The 19,037-nt window shown below is 40.2% G+C and overlaps 1 protein-coding gene across 1 annotated transcript in view; it reads left to right on the forward strand.

Moving 5' to 3' along the window:
- Positions 1-1,120: 1,120 nt before the first annotated feature.
- The window catches only part of FBLN2 (fibulin 2), a gene marked incomplete at its 5' end in the record, with an annotated part of 60,444 nt that continues 42,527 nt past the window's right edge, over positions 1,121-19,037 (forward strand). Inside the window, 2 exons of the mRNA XM_044676288.1 lie at positions 1,121-1,258; positions 4,646-4,832. Of these exons, the coding sequence (XP_044532223.1) occupies positions 1,121-1,258; positions 4,646-4,832 (325 nt within the window). The remainder of the gene's footprint in view (positions 1,259-4,645; positions 4,833-19,037) is intronic.

The raw sequence follows: 19,037 nt of genomic DNA on the forward strand, positions 1-19,037 counted from the left end.
CATGCAACTTTTCCCTTGTTTATTTGGGTCTTTGTTTGGGGGTTTTGGTCTTATATGATTATTCTCTTGCAAAAATGAACAATATGGAAATATGTTTTGTATGACAAGACATGTAAAACCCAGATCGAATTGCTTCCAGCTCCAAAAGGGGGAAAAGAAGGGAAGGAAGAAGACAATTTGGATCATAGGACTTCAGAACACTTATGTGGAAATTTATTATTACATGTAATTGGTAAAAAAAATTTTCATGATAAAAATATATATAGTAGCAGAGCAGGTGCTGATTGGCATCAAGAGAGGAATTTTCCTCACCAAGAGTTCCCTATGGGAAAGAAATCATAGGGCTGGACCACCACCATGACCACCCCCCTCCTGCCTAGTTCTCTGTTTAAAAAAAACTTTATATCTATTTGTAATATACATATGACATTATATATGTGAAACCATATACATAAAATTTATATATGTATATGTGCATATGCCACACACACATGCACTTATACACACACATCCATTTACTTTGTTAAACACTGACCACCTAAAAATAAAAAAGAAAGCAGTTTTCCCTTGCAGGGAATTTTAGGGGTATTTGGAAGCATACAAATAAGTGATACAAGGTATAGTAGAATGTGATAAAGAATGATCCTCATGACCAGGCTCTCTGCATTTGATAGACAAGGAAACTGAGGTTTGGTTGATAATTTCTCTACCCAAATACACACAAGTCTTTGAGCAGAGTTTAAATTTAAACCCATGCTGCTTGCTTCCCAGTCAAATGTCCCTTGTACCAGACCACACAAAGGCAATCTCCTACAGTCTGACTCCTGGTCTGCCTCAGACAAAGGACTAGCTGATTACCCTGGAAAGAGAAATCTCCTAGTGCTTTGAGCTCTACAAAGATAGAGTGGAGCAGGTCGAAGAGTCCTCCCAGCATGAATCTTGGGTCAAGTTAGCATCTATTTTTAACTTCCATAGAGACTCCCATTGAAACCAGGGAGAAGGGAAGGAGATGGTGGGGAGCCTGACCTAGAGGCTATTAATGTCCATTTTCATCATCAGATGTTATTAGTTTCCAATTAATGGATCCATCTAACCATCTCCTCCCACCTCATTCTGTCTGTGTTACAGGATTGCTCAGAAGCAGTGTTGTGTCTCCTACTTGAAAGAAAACAGCTGTGTTGCTGGGATGGTTGGTGCCAAGGAAGGTGAAGCCTGTGGCCCGGAGGAGAATGACACCTGTGGAATCTCCTTGTACAAGGCAAGACCCAGCAGTTTTTTGGCTCTTCTCTCACAAATTATTCTCATTCCAATTCTACTTTGCTGGCTTAGGTTTCCTTTCCTTCAGATGTGTACTTTTGATGGGGAAGGTGCGTGGGTGGGTGGATGGATGGATGGATAAAAAAAGCACTGTCAGAAGTGCTAAGTGTACAAAGAGTGAGATGGTCCTGCCCTCAAAAGGTCAGCCTTCTAATAGAAGAAGACAACATTTATGAGAGAGGTGCCCAAAGAAGGGTGTTTCAGTCTGGGAAGTTACAAGGATGGGGAATGGAGGACAGCAGGTGAAGGTGAAGAAGCATAGACCTAGATCAGGAATTAAATCTGAGTGTCAAGTTCAATGGGGTTGATAGGCATAGAAAACAGAAAAATAATGACTCCTAGGAAGCTGGCGAGAAATATATACAGAAGAATACAAAGTAATCTTTAAAAGGAAAGAACACTAGCATTTGCCACAGGATGGGGCAGGAAGGATCTTGTGTAGAAGGTGGCACCTAGACCTGGCTCTCACTTGACTAAGCCATCCAGCTGCCCCCTGGAAGAGATTATTTTGAAAGTACTAAGGGGATAATTTTCAAGATATCTGAAGGAGAAGATGATAACAAATGACTTGAAAAATCCACAGAGAGTAATTACTATTAAAAAGGGGTAAAAGAAAAGCCATTCATAACTCCTGATCTCTACAGCTGTGGTCTTGTTTTGTAACATCTTTGCAAGAATGATTCCCATATGTATCAAAGATATCTTTGATGAAAAGAAGAGAAGGGAAAGACTTTGTCCATCTTTTTTTTTTCCTATCAGATGACAATTGACTAAAAGGTTCTCACAGGATACAGGATCTTGCTGTGCTTGTTTGTTTTTAAATTACTATTTTTTTCTTGCTTTTTGATTACCCTTCCCCCCCCCCACAACAAACGCATTTGATTCAGTACAGAAAAATGTGACCCAAAAGGCAGTCCTCTGACAAGGTGTGTCCTCTACATGTTGAGATCACTCAACAATTCTGGAGAGATAACCACAAGATAAATTTGAATTTGTCCAAGATCTTCTTTATCACTATTAGTTGGAGCATAAAACAGGGAGATATGTGCTTGCCAAAGATGTCTGCTGTTGTCATTGGGGGTTTCTAGGCTAGTGTTCAAATGGAAGAAAGGTTCCTGATAGATTTTTCAAATGTTCCTGGCTCGTACCTCTAAGGATTGTGCAAATCACAATAAGGTATTTGTAAAGTGCTTAGCACTTTAATTTAATTTAATATTTATTAAATAGTTCATATGCGCCAGGTGCTATGCTAGATGCTAGTGAGAGATAAAATGAAGCCACCTGACTCCAAGTGGCTTATGTTCTATGGGGGAAATGGAATACTATATATACACACATAAATAAATACAAAATATATACAGAAGAATACAAAGTAATCTTTAAAAGGAAAGAACACTAGCATTTGCCACAGGATGGGGCAGGAAGGGTCTTGTGTAGAAGGTGGCACCTGAGCATGCATTGAAGGAAGGTAGGGATTCTACAAGGCAGAAGTGAGGAGCATGCATTCCTATAGAAAGGCTCAGAGATGGGAGATGAAAAAGGAAAGAAAGACCTCTAGCCTTTTCAGTGGGTTCTTTGTGGATGTTTTCTGGAAGGATCTAAACAAAACACACAGCATGAAAAAGTGTGGTTGGCATATCTACTTGTGGTAGTCATACTCACTGAGATGATGGACCCATTGGACTATCACAGTTGGCTGGGGAAGCAGGGAAGTGGTCTGTAAATCATAACAAAATATATAGAGTATATCACAGTTGAGTATCAAGGCGGGAATATCATATTTCTGTGAGGAATGCCATAATACAGCTGAGGAGAAAGGAATAGCAATAGAGTGGGGGCTCAAGCCTAAAGAAACATATTACATGGAGTCACACCTGGAAAAGGGACCTGTGGCTGCTTTCAATGTATGAGGCTTAATGTCCTAAAGGCAATTTGATCCATTGAGACTATTAAGAAAAAAGCACTCTCTTTGGGAGCATCCCTAGACCTCTCTGCAAATCTCTTCCCAAACAGACCAGAATAGGTCCTTTTAGAATATCCTCCTTCCAGGAGGAGTTCCCCATGTTTATAGCTTGGCCTCATGCACATACCTGATGCTACAGCCTAGAGCAGTGATGGTGAACCTTTTAGAAACCGAGTGCCCAAACTGCAACCCTCATGCTGCATGTGAGCTCCCTGCCTTACCCCAGACAGGGGAGGGAGGGAATGCTTTCATTGAGCTGCTGGATAGAGGGGTGGGTGATGAGAGCACATGGAGAAGGGGAAGGGAGCAGCCCCACTAGCACAGGTAACATAGGTTCACCAACACAGGCCTAGAGGGATTCGTATGTTATCAGAAAAAAAGACACATAAGGCTCTTCTGGCTGGAAAGGCCCAGGCTGAGGTGGGGATGATCAGACTCTAAAAGGGGGTAGAGAGGGAGACCCTGTGACTCTTCCTGCATCCTCATATATACTACCTCTAAGAGAACTCCTTGAAGGTCAGAAAAGGTAAGTATAGTAAGTAGAAATTTTATAGGGCTTGAAACCTTTAGGAGAAAGATGGGTCAAAAATAGAAGTAGTTTTCCAAAAAGGCTCTGATAAACTCACTGATGCCAGACCCATAAGAGGCTCTAAAAAGAAACCAGGATATGTGGGAATGTTGTTAGCCTGAGAGGGTTAGCCTGAGAGAGTCAGCCACATCTGCCTGCAACCCAGTGTATAAAACATGCCTTGTTGGAGAGAGAACCAAGGGTGAGAGAGACTCTAGGGCTGACCCAGCATGTAGTATCTTTGAAAAGTCATAAATGATCATAGAATATTAGAGTGAATAGAGGCCATAGGGATCTAGTCCAGACCCCTCTGTTTACTGACAAGGAAGGTAGACCCTAGATTAGGAAAGTGATTTAGAATTGTAGAATGTTAGAACTGGAAGGACCCTTGGTAATTGACTGGTCCAGTCCCAGAGAAACCGAAGCCCAGACAAAGAAACTGATTCATCCAAGCTTTTACAAATCATAAAAAGAAGAGGCAAGATTTGAACTCACATCTCACTGGCCTTTTGGTAGTCTTCTTTCTGTTTCCATCTGTTCTTCTTTTACAGTTTGTATGCTAGATGCCAAATGCAACATACTACCATTTTATTAGACACTGGTAGCAAAGATAAACTTGTTTTCATACTTCTCCTATCATCCTGCCCTTCCCTGTTTTCTTTTTCTTATGCCTCCTCTATTTTTTAACTCCATAATTCTCTATGTACCGTATCTTCTTTGCTTCCAGTGTCCATAATGGTGGAGCAAGTGGGGAAGGTACCCTCACCCTGATACACTGTGGTCTTCTCCTTTTGCAGCAATGCTGTGACTGCTGTGCCCTGGGCCTGAGAGTCAAGAATGAGGGGCAGATGTGTGAGTCCAACCCAAATCTGGGTTATCCCTGCAACCATGTGATGCTGTCTTGCTGTGAAGGAGAGGACCATCTCATTGTGCCTGAGGTCCGGAAGCCCCCCGAGCCTTTGCCCACAGTGACACCAGAGAAAGGTAGGTGCTATCTTATGCCCAATACCCCTGGACAAATCCATCTTATCTCTTGTAATCAATAATGATATAGAAAGTGAAAAATTCCAAGGCCAAGAAAGAAGGAATTTTAAAAATTCTTTCGAAGAGATTTCAAGCTGACTGCTATCCTTCTACTCATACAATAGAAATCATCCTCTCCTCTCCTCTTCTTTGGTGAACTTACCTACCTTCAAGCTTCAGCTATCAGTTTTGTGTCTTTGGGGACCAAATCTAAATTCCCAGCCCTGATCTTTCCCCCCAAACTCCAATTCCTTTCTTTCTAATTATTAGATGGCTATTTTCATCTGCATGTCTTGCTGGTGCCTCAAAGTCATCCTATCTATGATAAATCTCATTACTTTCCCTTGAAAACCATTCCACTCTCCTGGCTAAGAGAGGCCACCTTCCTCTCTTAGAGGAAGAGAGGCAAGGCTGTGAACCTTGGAGTGACTGTTGTCTCTTTTCTCCTTTGCCATGCACGCCCCACTCCATCTATACCCATCACTTGTAGTATACAGAATTGGGGTCAGGCTTTAGTTAATTTCACACTACAGACCAGTTCTACCTTGTCAATATCTCTTTGAATCATAAGATGCTAGTGTTAGTGAAGACCATAAGGACCATCCAGTCTAGCCCCATCATCATCATAATAGCTCACATTTATATAGTGTTTTTAATTTTTTTTAGTATTGAAATTTGAAATTTGAAATTTTTAGTATTGAAAAAAATTATAATTTGAAAATTGAAAATTTGAAATTTCAACTTGAAATTTCAATTGAAAACATTTGAAAAGTTTTGAAAAAATTATAAATACATAAAACCTTTATATCTTTAACTTCTGTGACATGGTAAAGTAATAAAAAAAATTGTTTCCCCTTTCCCCATTCACCAAGTACAATTTCTCTGGGAATTTTAGTTGTTTCACATAGTTGGTTTATAACAGTGATGGCAAACCTATGACATACGTTGACACATGTAGCCATTTTCAATGACATGCGTTCGCATGAGGCCACATACAGAGAAGTATGGGACCGCATGCCGAGGATGAAACATATGGTGTAGTGTAGTGTAGACACTGTGCACTATAGATGGCAATTCTACCTATATTAATTAACTATCTTGGTTTATTAAATGCAGTTATATATTACAATTATATATTTTTGTTATTTAAACTATAAATATCATGAAATTATGGGGTTTTTTTCAAAATGACACACCACCCAAGTTATGCTTAGTTTTTTGTTGAATTTTGACACACGAATCTCAAAAGGTTGCCCATGTCTGGTTTATAAGATAAATGTATTATTCTTCTCTCCCATAGAAAATACCAAATGGATTATAAATATTATCTCATTTTGTTAACCATTCAACAAGTATTTTAAGTGCCTTCTATGTGCCAGGCACTATTGTAGGCACTGGGGAAACAAGTGTAAAGAATTAAACAATCCCTACTCACAAGGATCTTACACTCAAATGGAGAGAGACAAGTAAATATAAAAATATATTCAGCATAAAGATACTAAGTGGCATAGTAGTTAGAGCATTGGACTTGGAATAAGAAAGACCTGAATTCAGATCCCACCGCAGATATTAACTATTTTTGTGACCATGGACAAATCATTAACTTTTCTCAGCCTCATCTGTAAATAATAGCACCGACTTCCCAGAGTTGTGAGAAGAGATGATACAATATTTGTAAAGTGTTTTGCAAACCCTGAAGCTCTCTGTAGATGCTGAGTTATTTATTATTAAAGTTATTAAATACTATACTATAACCTATCTCTTCTTTCCATTCCCATTTCAAGCACCACAGTTCAAGATCTGAGTACTTCTGAGTCAAACTCCCCCTGGACTTCTCCTCAGTCTCATCTCTTTCACATCTAGCCTTCTCCAATCCATTTTTTGCAAATGCCCATTGCCAGAGTGATGTTCCTAATTGAATGAGATAACATATATAGAACACTCTGAAAACTTGAAAGCACATTAGAAATGCTAGCGATGGTTATTATCCACAGTTCAGACCAGGTCACTCGCTGACTCCGAAATTATCCATGGTTCCAATTATATAGAAATGTGTTAATCACCTACTCTATGCAGGGAAGCCTTCCCCTATTATGATGAGCCATTACTGAAGTGAATTCTAATTCTTCTCTCTGACATTGAATGTCCTCTTTTGCCTGGCTTTATCCTACTTTATCTTACACTACTCTCCTTCCTACACTCACAAGATCAGATATCCAGAGCTGGAAGGTACCTGAAAGACCATTATAATAACAACAATAATAATAATTTACATTTATATGGCACATACTATATGCCAGGCACTATGCAAAGTGTTCTACATATTATCTCATTTGGTCTCCACAACAATACTGTGAAGTAGATACCATTATTAAATCCATTTTAATAAATAAAGAAGCTGGGACAGACAGAGATTTGCCTAAGGTCACATAGCTAATAAATATCTGTGGTGGGATTTGAACTTATATCTTCTTGACTTTAGGCTCAGTGTATACTGTCTAGCTGCTTCCACAGCCATAAACTCAAGGCCATCAAGTCAAGCTCCCTCTTTTTACATCTGAGGAAACTGAGGCCCAAGGAGATTAAGGGATTTTTTAAGGTCATGCCATCAGAAGTAGACTTTTAATCCAGGTCCCTTGTCTTCCCATAGATCATGATGACTCCCTCATAATCTGTTTAACTTGTTTTACTCAATTCCCCCACCCCAATAATGTCCAACCTCACCATCTCCTAGCCTTTCCTCATATCTGGATGACCCCTTCTTCACTTCTACTTGCTGAATCCCTGTCTTTCAATGCCCACCTCCAATGCTAGTTTCTCCACAAAGCCTTCCCCATCTTTCCAGTTTAGAGTATTCTCTTTTTCTCCTTTGTGCTAATATTTTCTAATGGACTTAATCACATTCTGCTTTGTGTCCATGTCTTATCTCCTCTATTAGATTGCAAGCTCATTGAAGGCAGGATCTGTGTCTTATTCTTTTCTGACCCCTGCATTTCAGAATATAGTGCTTTACACATAATGGGTTCTCAATGGATGTTTATGGAATGATAGGATCATAGATTGAGAGCTAGAAGGGGCTTCTGAGGTCACCGATTCCAATCCCCTCATTTAACAGATGAGACTACGGTCCAAAGAGGTTAAGTGACTTTCTTCTACCTGAGAAAGACTTTTTCCAGCTCTTCTTGATACCAAGTTCTGCCCTCTATTCACTATACCACCATTCCTCTCAATTTACCCTTGGAATTGAATTTAAAATTGAACTAGCTTTCCTTGCTTAATTGACTCAGATTATGGATCATGAATATTCAGCCTTACCGGAAGACTGCCTTACCAGCAGCATTGGCACATTCTCATGGGGTCTTCTTTTCCCTAGCTGTTAGCTACTTCCCAAGAGTACATGAATCATGTTGGGAAACTTTGCCCATAGAACAGCGATTCCTGAGCACTCTGGCTCTACGAGTCGGCTGCTTAACCAGAGCTATACAAAACAGGAAGAGCCCTTAGAGAGCAGTCAGGACAGTGAAAGGAGTGCTCTTCTTCTACCCATCAACCTACCATAAACACCCAAACCTTTGACAGAACAGTGGATGGAAAACATTGGCTAGGATCACTAAAGCTAACATCTACTAAATGGTTGACCTAAAAAGGAGACTAAGGCTTCCCAAGGGCAGAATTCCAGGAGGAAGGGTACTCAAGCATCCTATGGCTCAGGAGCATAACTAGACCTGGCATGTATGTGTGGGCCAGATAGGATAATGATAGCACAGTCTGGGCTGTGTTGAATATCTGGGAAGGAGAATTTAGGGTTTTGTTCAAATTTGGCTGTAGAAGTTGAATGTGTGTCCAACTACCCTCACAGGGGTATTTTCCAAGGCGGAACTTGTTTCTCTCCTCCTATAGTTTCTTGGCAATGAAAGCAACCTAAGTCATCTCTCCCAGATAAGAAGAGAGCCTTCTGATGCATGAAAAGGCACAACTCCATTATTCATACCTGAGCTCCTCCCCTGCACAGCTCTGAATGGGGCAGCTGGGATACCCACACACACCTGTGGGCTCATGGCTGTTCTCCAAGCTCTTTCTCAATGTGGATTTTGAGTGCCCCATCTCAGACTCTGTTTATTGTCCGGAGTCTAGATATGTTTGGGGAGAAACTGGCCTCCATTCAGTGTCTAATATCCTTTCAGGATTTCAATCTTGGGAGCATTTTCTCAACATCTGTAGAACTGATTAGGGATCACCAACATGAAATAACTGACCTTCAGGGACTGTAAGAGCCACCCATAGACTGGCTCGAATTCTCTAGGTGACCCCACTTTCACAGATCATTGGTTCATATGTAACAGATTAGAATCTGCAGCCAAGAAATCCAATTCCCTCCTTTTTCACTGAGATAGATGCAGAGAGCCCAACTGATTTGTCCAATGTCATCAATATGGAAAGATGGAGACACAGAATGTCTGAGTTATTCAGAATATAGAGAGAGTGATCCCTTCCCTACTGAGAGACAACTTGGCATGAAGAATCTTGCTTGCTGAGCTCAGGGGTCAGGACATGGGCTTTCTGATAGCCCAGCAGGCAGCATCTTCCTTTACTCAGGCCCAAAATGTTAATAAACTGACGGTCACCCTTGAGCTTTCTGTCTTCATCCTCAGCTGAATCAATCATAGCATGTCCGAGCTAGAAGGGGCCTTAGAGACCAATGACCTGGACTCCCTTACTTGACAGATTTGAATGTCAATGTCCCAAAGAACCAAGTGACTCCCTCAAAGCTTACACAGCTGGTTAGTGCCCGAGTAGATATCACTTCCCTTGATTCTCAGTATGGAATGCTCAACACATTTTGTCCCTCTTCATCTGGGGGTCAGTGAAACTGTAACAGAATTCTCAGGCTCAGTATAAACCCAACCCAACCCTGTCCTATACTTAGATCCTTAGTTCCAACAGCAGATGCCAAGGATGGCTTTAAGTAAAATTGTGCCTTGGCAGAAACCAGGCAAATTATGTGAGACTCTAGAATGATGTCTACCCCATCATAATTCATATTGATATAGCACTTTGATATTTGCAAAGACCTTTTGTTACTACAAATAGGGAATGAAAATATTATTTCCACTTCACAATCGAAAAAACCATGAGGCAGAGATGTTAAATGACTTGCCTATGGCCACATAGCTAGTAAATAGTCAGAGATAGGATCCAAACAAATCTCCCGTCTCCAAAAGCAGTGCTCTTCCTGTTACCATATGCTACTTGTTTCTAAGCTGGGAGAAGGCATGAAACATTAACACCACCTTCCCCCAGCCAAACTGAACATCTGGATGAAAGGGAGCCTACTCAATGGGATGTTTTGCAATGGAAAAGTATCAAGATTTGTATGATTCTCCCCTCCCTTGAGGTCGGGGGGTGTGCCTTCATTGCTTCAAGATTTTCCTTTTCAGAATTCACCAAGCTGGGATGACCAGGACAAAAGCTGGAAGCCTGATGTAGGAATTTGCCTTAGCCAAAAAGCTGATAACACATAAGTCATTCCCTTGCTTACACAAATGAGTGCTTGGGGTCCCGCCTACAGAGATGAGCCTTAGGGATGAGGACCAGGGTAGAGGCAAAGTTTCTGTAGGTCCACAAGTGTTCACTGAGCTCTTACCATGTGTGAGGTTCTAGGCTGGAAGCTGGAAGCACGTTTCTTGCCTTCTGAGTGCTTGGATGAGATGAAGGCATCTCACATGGAAGAAAGGATCACAAACTAGATGATTCAGATTTTATCAAGCCCCTTTGGAATGATTAGCTGGGAAATTAGATGACAGTACATTATATGGGAAAGAGTCCTGGACAGAGAACCATAGGAGCTGGGGGCTGGCCTAGTCACTAACTAGATGGTTGACCTCGAGAAAATTATTTCATCTTCATGGGTCTCAGATTCCTACACTGGAAAAATGTTGGACAATTTTTCAGATCTCTCTCCTAACAGTCTATGTTCTAAGCCTCTTCTAGCCCTAAAATATTATATTCTAGGACCTCTTTTAGCTCTAACAGTCTATGTTCTAAAGTCATTTGCATCTCTAACATTCTATATCTTTCTAGTTATGACATTCTATAAGATTCTTTCCTGCTCTAACATTCTGTGTTCTAGGATCCATTCCAGTTATATGATTCTATAAGATTCTATTCTATTCTAAAATTCTGCATTTGAGGGTCCCTTTCATTCCTAATATTCTATTTTTCCCATCCTTTCCTTCTCTAGAATTCTGTGTTCTAGGGTCCTTTGAGTCCTAACATTCTATGTTCTCACATTTTTTCCTGTTCCAATATTCTGTGTTTTAGGATCCCTTTCACCTTTTTTTTCCAAATTCCTTCCCATATTTAACATTCTATACTCTAACAGCCCTCCCAGCTCTGACATTTTATGTTCCGAGATTTCTACCAATTTAGATAGTCCATAATTCCATGGTTCTCCATTTCTACTACCTTCTCTGGGCATGATTAATAATGAGTTACTGTGTTAAAACTTTATAGACTCATAGGATTTGGAACTAGAAAGGACCTCAAAGACCACTGAGTCCAGCCTTCTTGTTCTGAAGATAAGGAAACTGAGATCCCAAGAGCCAAAGTGACTTGCCTGAATAGGACCATGATGTCATCTCATCCAATCACTTCATTTTGCAATTGAGGAAACTGAGATGTGGTGAAATTTAAGTGACTCACCCAATGTCAAATAGGTAGCAAATATCAGAAGGAGGATTTGACCTTGGGCCCTCTATCTTCAAATTCTGTACTCTTTCCACTGGCTCACACTGTTTCCCAAGTAAGTAATGATGTGGAGTTTTAAGTCCAAGTCTTCTGATGAATTGGAGAAGAAAATAGCCAACCACTCAAGAATCTTTGTCAAGAAAACCCAGGGGTCACAAAGAATTGGACATGACTGAAACAACTGAATGACTTCCGATGCCAAATCCAGGACCCTTCTGCTACCTCCCAAATTGATAAGGCCATTGATAAGAGCTGGGAGAGGGACCTTTGACATATTCTTATTTTACAGATGAAGATATTGGAACACAGTGAGGCTACTTGCCCAAGTTACAGTCAGTTAAGTACCATTTCTTTCAGGAAGGGAGTATAAATATATATAAACATATAAACTCCCTTCCTGAAAGAAATGGTAAATATATATATATATATGCATACATATATATAATGTATATAAACATAATGTATATTATTTGATCAATTAATTAATATGAATAGTAAATATATAATATATAAATAAAAATATATAAAGTATATAAAACTAGAGTTAAGGACAATGAAAGGGTCATGGAACCTTTACTTAAGTTCCCTGTGTCTCAGTTACCTCATCTGTAAAATGAAAGTGTTAGACTAGATTTGAGATTTCTTCTAATTTTAGTTAATATTTATAGAGTGATTTAAGGTTTACAAAGCATTTTATATGTGTTATTGCAGTTGATCCTCACAATAACCTTGTAAGTAGGTGTTATTACCCTCATTGATGATGAAGAAACTGAGGCTGAGAGAAGTTAATGACTTTTCCAGGACCATTAAGCTAATAAGGATTCAAATTCAGGTCTTCCTGATTTTAAGGCCAGTGCTCTATCCATTATCCCACCTGACTGACCTTGGATTTAGGGTCTCCAAATCCTGGTTCTGGGCAGTTGTGGCATCTTGTTTTGTCTAAGATGAGAGATTCTAGGGGCACAGCTGGGTAGCTCAGTGGATTGAGAGCCAGGCCTAGAGACGGGAGGTCCTGGGTTCAAATCCAGCCTCAGACACTTCCCAGCTGTGTGACCCTGGACAAATCACTTGACCCCCATTGCCCACCCTTACCACTCTTCTACCTAAGAGCCAATACACAGAAGTTAAGGGTTTAAAAACAAATAAATAAATGAAAATAAGATGAGAAATTCTAAGACTTTAGTAGTTGCTTATGAGGGATCATTGCCTCCTTCCTCAGAGGAAGACCCCAGACCCAGACCTCTCGATAAAGCCATCCCAGACCTAAAGCAGAGACAGCATCCTAAGGAGATCCTGGGATTTATCATGGGGTTCCTGGGCCAGGACCCCAGCTGGGAGTCATTTCAGTTGCACTAATCATGCTGGATCAGGCCTCTCTGTAATCAGAGATTTCTCTCCTCATGGAGTTCTGGGATGGAAATGTGAGCCAGAGCTGAGCCGGGCAGTCATGCTTCTTCATGCCCAATAAATCAAGTTTGGAATGCATCCCACACGTCTTCAAAGCCCAGCCCCGTGCACAGGGTCTCTTGCATTCCTCTGGCTCCTCTCCCTCATTATCCCTCCACGTGTGAGACACAAAAGTGCTCCTCATGGATTCCAGCTGTGAAATTCCAGCCTCGACTTCACCCTCAGGTTGACACCTGCTTCTGGGGTCTTGAGCTGTTCAGAGACTATTAGCATGATTTTCCATTGGACAGAGTCTAAGTCTGACTGGTGAGGGTGTCTGAATGGGAGACAGAAAGGAAACCCAGATATGGTTATAGTCCCCTCTATGTTACTCCCAGTGTATGGCTTGGAAATTGCCCAAGTAGGCTGCCTGAGCGCCCCCTGAGATGATTGGCCCTTTGCCCATAAGGGCAGCAGGAAGGGTTATAGTTTTAGAGCTGGTAGGGACATTGAGTCCCCTGCTCTCACTGTTGAAGAAACAGGATCAGAGAGGATCTGATTTGCACAGGGTCACCCAGCCAGTGTCTTGGGCAGGATCAGAATTATCTTTTTGACTCTAAGAAGTCCAGTGCTATTTGCATTAAAGCATAATACCTCTTGTTTCTCTGCTGATTCAATGCCCAATTCACTTTCTTCTCTTATTCTCAGCCTGACTTACCCTCCAGCCTCATTACTCAGTGATTGACCCTTATCTGCCACTTGTCTCACAAAGTTATTACGAGGATAACACTTTATCCATTTATTTTGCAAAACAAAAAAATCTTACCTTATTAGAAACAATACTAGGGATTCTAAGGCAGAAGAGCAGTAAGAGCTACACAACTGGGATTAAGTGACTTGTCCAGGGTCACACATCTAGGCAGTGTCTGATGCTAGATTTGAACCCAGGACCTCCTATCCCCATGCCCAGTACTCTATTCACTATGCTACTTAGTACCCTCAGGATATTACTTTATAAGCCTTGAAGTGACATCATAAATGTAATGGCCTTATAGTATGAGAATCAACATGATACAGTGAATGGAGCACTGGTCTTGGTTTTAGGAAATCATCAATCAACATGTGTTTATTTATTTATTTATTTGTTTATTTATATATAAAACCCTTACTTTCCATCTTACAATCAATACTGTTTATTGGTTCCAAGGCAGAAGAGCAATAAGGGCTAGGTAATGGGGGTTAAGGGACTTGCCCAGGGTCACACAGCTAGGAAGCATCTGAGACCAGGTTTGAACCCAGGACCTCCTGTCTATAGACCTTGCTCTATTCAATCCACTGAGCCACCCAGCTGCCCCCTCAATAAGCATTTATTAAGGCCCTGCCATGTTCTAGACACCATGCTAAGTATGGGGGTTGCAAAGACAAGAAATAACAGCTCTTCCAGGAAAATCTGGGATCAAGGCTTGTCTCTGACAGATACTGTTGTGTGACCCTGGGAAAGTCACACTGTCTTAGTGTGTTGATTTATAGAGAAGATCCAGCCTGGCATCATAAGAGGAAATTCCTCACACCAACAAAGTCACAGGTTTTAATCAAAGATAATAACTTTTATAACATAAGCATTTATTATTATAGTGAGGCAGTGCACCATAGAGAAAGACAACTAGATGGCAAGGATGGAGTGGTTGGAGAGAGAGACAGGAGATTCAAATTTGAGTCCTGGATCTGCTTTTAAGATTTTTGAATTGAACATCAATTCGTGAAATTATGAAATGGGATTGAAATGTCCAACTCTTTGGGTTCTCACTAGCACAAGCCATGATGGCAGAGAAAAGTGAAACTTTAATCTCACTTTAATGAGGTAGAGAGGATGTGGAGGCAACTAAGCACAGAAAGAACAGAGACATGCAATGGAGCAGAGTACAGAGGCAGAGGGCATAAGAACAGGGGATAGAGTGGTGAAAGAAGACAGTGATGGGGAGATGGGAAGACATGGATTAGAATAGGAAGAACTCAACAGCACCTCACTGTTAGTGCTCCTTGGCAAATTACTTCACCCTGTTAGCCTCAGTTTCCTCATATGTTAAATGAGCTGGAGAAGGAAAAGGCAAACCATGCCAGTATTTTCCCCAGGAAAACTCCCAATGCTTACAAACCCCCAAGAGCTTACAAAGAGTTGGACAAGACCAAAACAAGTGAACAACAAATAATACAATAGAAAAGTGCAAAGGGTTGGAATGAGAGAACCTCTGTCACTTATTAAATATGTGACTGGATAAATCATTAGCTTTTCTGGTCCTGTTTTCCTCATCTTTAAAATGAAGGTATTGGACTAAGTTTCTTCTAACTCTAAATCTGTGATCCTATGAGACTCTGAAATACTTTAAGATCTGTGATATCATTGGTTCTCTTCAATGATACAGATTGCATCTGTCTGTGCCTGCCCCTGATTCTGTGACTCTTGTCCATTCCCCTCCCATAAAACCACCACAGGAAGTCCACCCAGTGTATTGGAGGCTCTCTTCCACTTCCCCTGGAATCATAAGGATATCAGCAGAGCTTTCTGGCTAGTCCTTGCCACAAGACCAACCCATCTTTGCTTCCCAAGACATATCTTCCTGGAAGCATCTTTAAATCCTATTTCTCTTTATGTAATTTGATTGGGTCTTTGTTACGACCTCTATACAGCCATGTTGTATCACTCCATGGTTATCTATCTGATATTGAATTTCAGTTTTTTGGAGATTATTGTTTTCCACATCTCACTGCCACATAGTAATATGACAACTATTCAAATATAGTATCTATTCAAAATATATGTGTGTGTACATACATATATATGTAAGAATTAAATTTTAATGATTTGCCTAAAATATATGAAATTTATAAATAATATGGTAGTCACCAATTCAAAGTATTATTGCTTCAAAGTCAAAATGACTTTAATAGCTTTTATTTTTAAAAGAGGAAGAATGAGTGAAAGCAGAGAAATGCAAAAGAGAAAACATTAGCTCATCTAACTAAATATTGCTCTCGTGCTTGACTCAGCCAGGACTTATTGACCTTTGACCGGAATTTTAACTCTCTCCAGAAGACAGGAAGGGAAAGCCAGCTATCCACTCACCCAAGTTCCCTCCAAGAGGCAGGTCAAGATGATGATTCTAGCTGAAAGTGATTCCTGAGGCCCACTTTCTTCCTTGAGCCAACTTTCTTCTTGAAGCTGACTTTCTTCTGGAAGTCCAGCTCCTTCTTCAAGCTGACTTCCTTCTTGGAATCAATTTCCCTCACCCCAGAAATTCAGGGCCTTTTTATGGTGGCGTTTTATCCCTTCCCTTTTTCACAAGGGCAATCACAGCTTCCAAATTGCCCAGCACTGCCCAGGTGGCAGTGTTTGTGGGAACCACTTCTCACCTTCTCTATAGGTGTGAATTCTCATTTCCAGGCTGATTGAGTTGAAAAGGTGAAGAGCTCCTCCACCTAGTGCTAAGAAGGGTGTTCAAGCTTTTGTGGATTCAATTCAAAAGTAGACAAAGGAGAGTTAATCCTGTCTTCTCAGACTGATAAGGTACTAGGTAGGGGTACTTAAGTTATTGTTAACCAAAGTGTTAACTAAAAATGGACAAAGGGAATAAAGGATTCCCTTTCACAAGTGTAAACTCAAAGAGAACAAAGAATTCCCTTTTATATATACACACACCTGTGTATATATACAAATATAGTAACACTTTGAATTTTCTGAAAATGGAATAAACTGTTGAGGTGCAAAGTGGGATAGTGGATGGAGTGTAATCCTTGGACTCAAGAGTTCAAATCCCACTTTAGATACTTATTATCTGTGAACTCTGGGGATAGCAATTTAATCTCTACTTCGTTTCCCCTCTGTAAAATGAGGAATCTAGACTCTTTGGTCTTTAAAGTCATTTCTTGTTCTAAATCTTTGATCCTATGATCCCCATTCTTGGAGGTATGTGGATGGAGATTGAGGGCCATTTCTCACAGATGTTATTGATATGATTCGTGCTACAGGTTGGATTGAATAACCTATCTAACTATGATTCTTTTTGTTTATTTTAAATTTTATTATTTATTTATATCAATAATAATATATTCTTACAATAGTAAACATGTATATAATACTTATTATTTTTCAGGGAATGCACTAAGCACTTTATGATTATTATCCCATTTGATCCTTACAACAACCCAACAAGGCAGCTGCTCTTTATTGTTTTCATTTTACAGATAAGGAAACAAAGAAAGGTTAATGACTCATCTAGGGTCCTACAGTTAGTAAGAATCTGAGCCTTGATTTGAACTCATTTCTTTGAGACTAGTGCTCTGTCCACTTTGCTACCTAGGAGCCCATATCAATGCTGCCATTTCCTAATAACCTACTCCCAATCCAATAGAAAATCCTCCCTAGTAATAAATAAACACAGTGAAGTTTATAAGTATATTAGCCATTTCTGAAAATGTGTGCCACATTTTGGACCTAAAAATAGGTCCAGAAGATAGATTCATCTCTCTAACAAGAGGCAAAAAGCAAAACTTACCCAGCAGGCCCTTGATGTCTTCATTGGTCATTGTGCTGTCAAGAGTTCTCAATTCTTTTGGTATTCTTTTCCTTTACGTTATTTTGTGATTTTTGTTCTCTTGACTCTGCTTTCTTCCGTCTGCATCAACTCATACACATCTTTCCATTTTTATCTGAATTCTTTGTATTCATTGTTTCTTATAGCATGATATTTCATTATGTTCATATGCCATGATTTGCACTACCTTTCCAAAATTGATGGGCTCCCACTTTCCATTCAGGTTCCCCAATTCTTCATCCCCAGACTCTGGAAGACGTCTCATGGGCATCTTGCTCCCTTATCTCTGCCCACCTCATGAACCTGGCTACTCTTCTGGGGCTGGTTTTACTCTGTGACACTGCCCAGACCAATCAGTTTGGATTGGGATGAAGGCCTGCAGTGCAGCTGGATTCAAGCAACAATATCAGGGCAGAAACAAATGTAGAGAAATCAACATCAGGATCCTATTTCCCTTTAAATGCCATTTCTTAATGTAAACAGAACAGATATGAAACACGTTCTTCAAATATGACCTCACACACAAACCCTCCAGAAAACATTTAACTTGAGAACCAAGGCAGGAGGGTAGGATTTGTGTATCCCAGTGAGGTTCAGAGTTATACCTTAGTCACACCCTTGGGACAGCTTTGCACCATGGCAGTACATGGAGACAGTCTGGAGAGAGCTCAGTACTACGTCCAAGACTGAACCCTCTAGAGACAGCTCAGCATCTCAGCTAATCCAGAGGCAGGCTTGGATCTTTGCCCAGAGACCTCCTTAACCCTAGAAATCTAATTTCCTTGTTCCCTTTTCTATAGGAATCATGCCTGCCAGCTCGATGATTTTAGTTCCTTCTTTTTGACCAACATTTTCCACTCTGATCTGTTCAGAGTAGAATTCTCCAGACACCCCCCCCCCAGATCCCACCCCCTACCAACATTCATAGCCCAGCCTTTCTTGCTAGTCAACACTGTCAGCCAGTCAGCAAGCATTAACTAAGTGATTACTATGTGCCAGGCTAGGTATTGGGATACGAAGATGAGCAAAAAATAGTTCCTATCCTTAAAGAGCTCACATTCCAGTGGAAGAAATAATATGTACATCTTGTACATACATGGTTATTTACATATCATTACATCATATGTAATGTAATGACTAATGTGTCTGACTTCATCATACATTACATATATATGCATGTATGTGTACATCCATAAAATACATATATATGTATAAAATATAGAAGAGATAGTGTATATATGTATATTGACATATATTGACATATTCTATATCTGTAGGTATCTGTGTATGAGATATAAGATATATTTATAGGTATATGTATGTTTATAGATCGGTACATATATGTGTATATTCACATATGTGTATAAGAGATATGATATGTATATCACACAGATCTAGATGTATATGCATATGCATGTGCATGTATAAGATACATGATATA

Source organism: Gracilinanus agilis, chromosome 1 (assembly GCF_016433145.1).
Source record: "Gracilinanus agilis isolate LMUSP501 chromosome 1, AgileGrace, whole genome shotgun sequence".
Lineage (NCBI taxonomy): Eukaryota > Metazoa > Chordata > Mammalia > Didelphimorphia > Didelphidae > Gracilinanus > Gracilinanus agilis.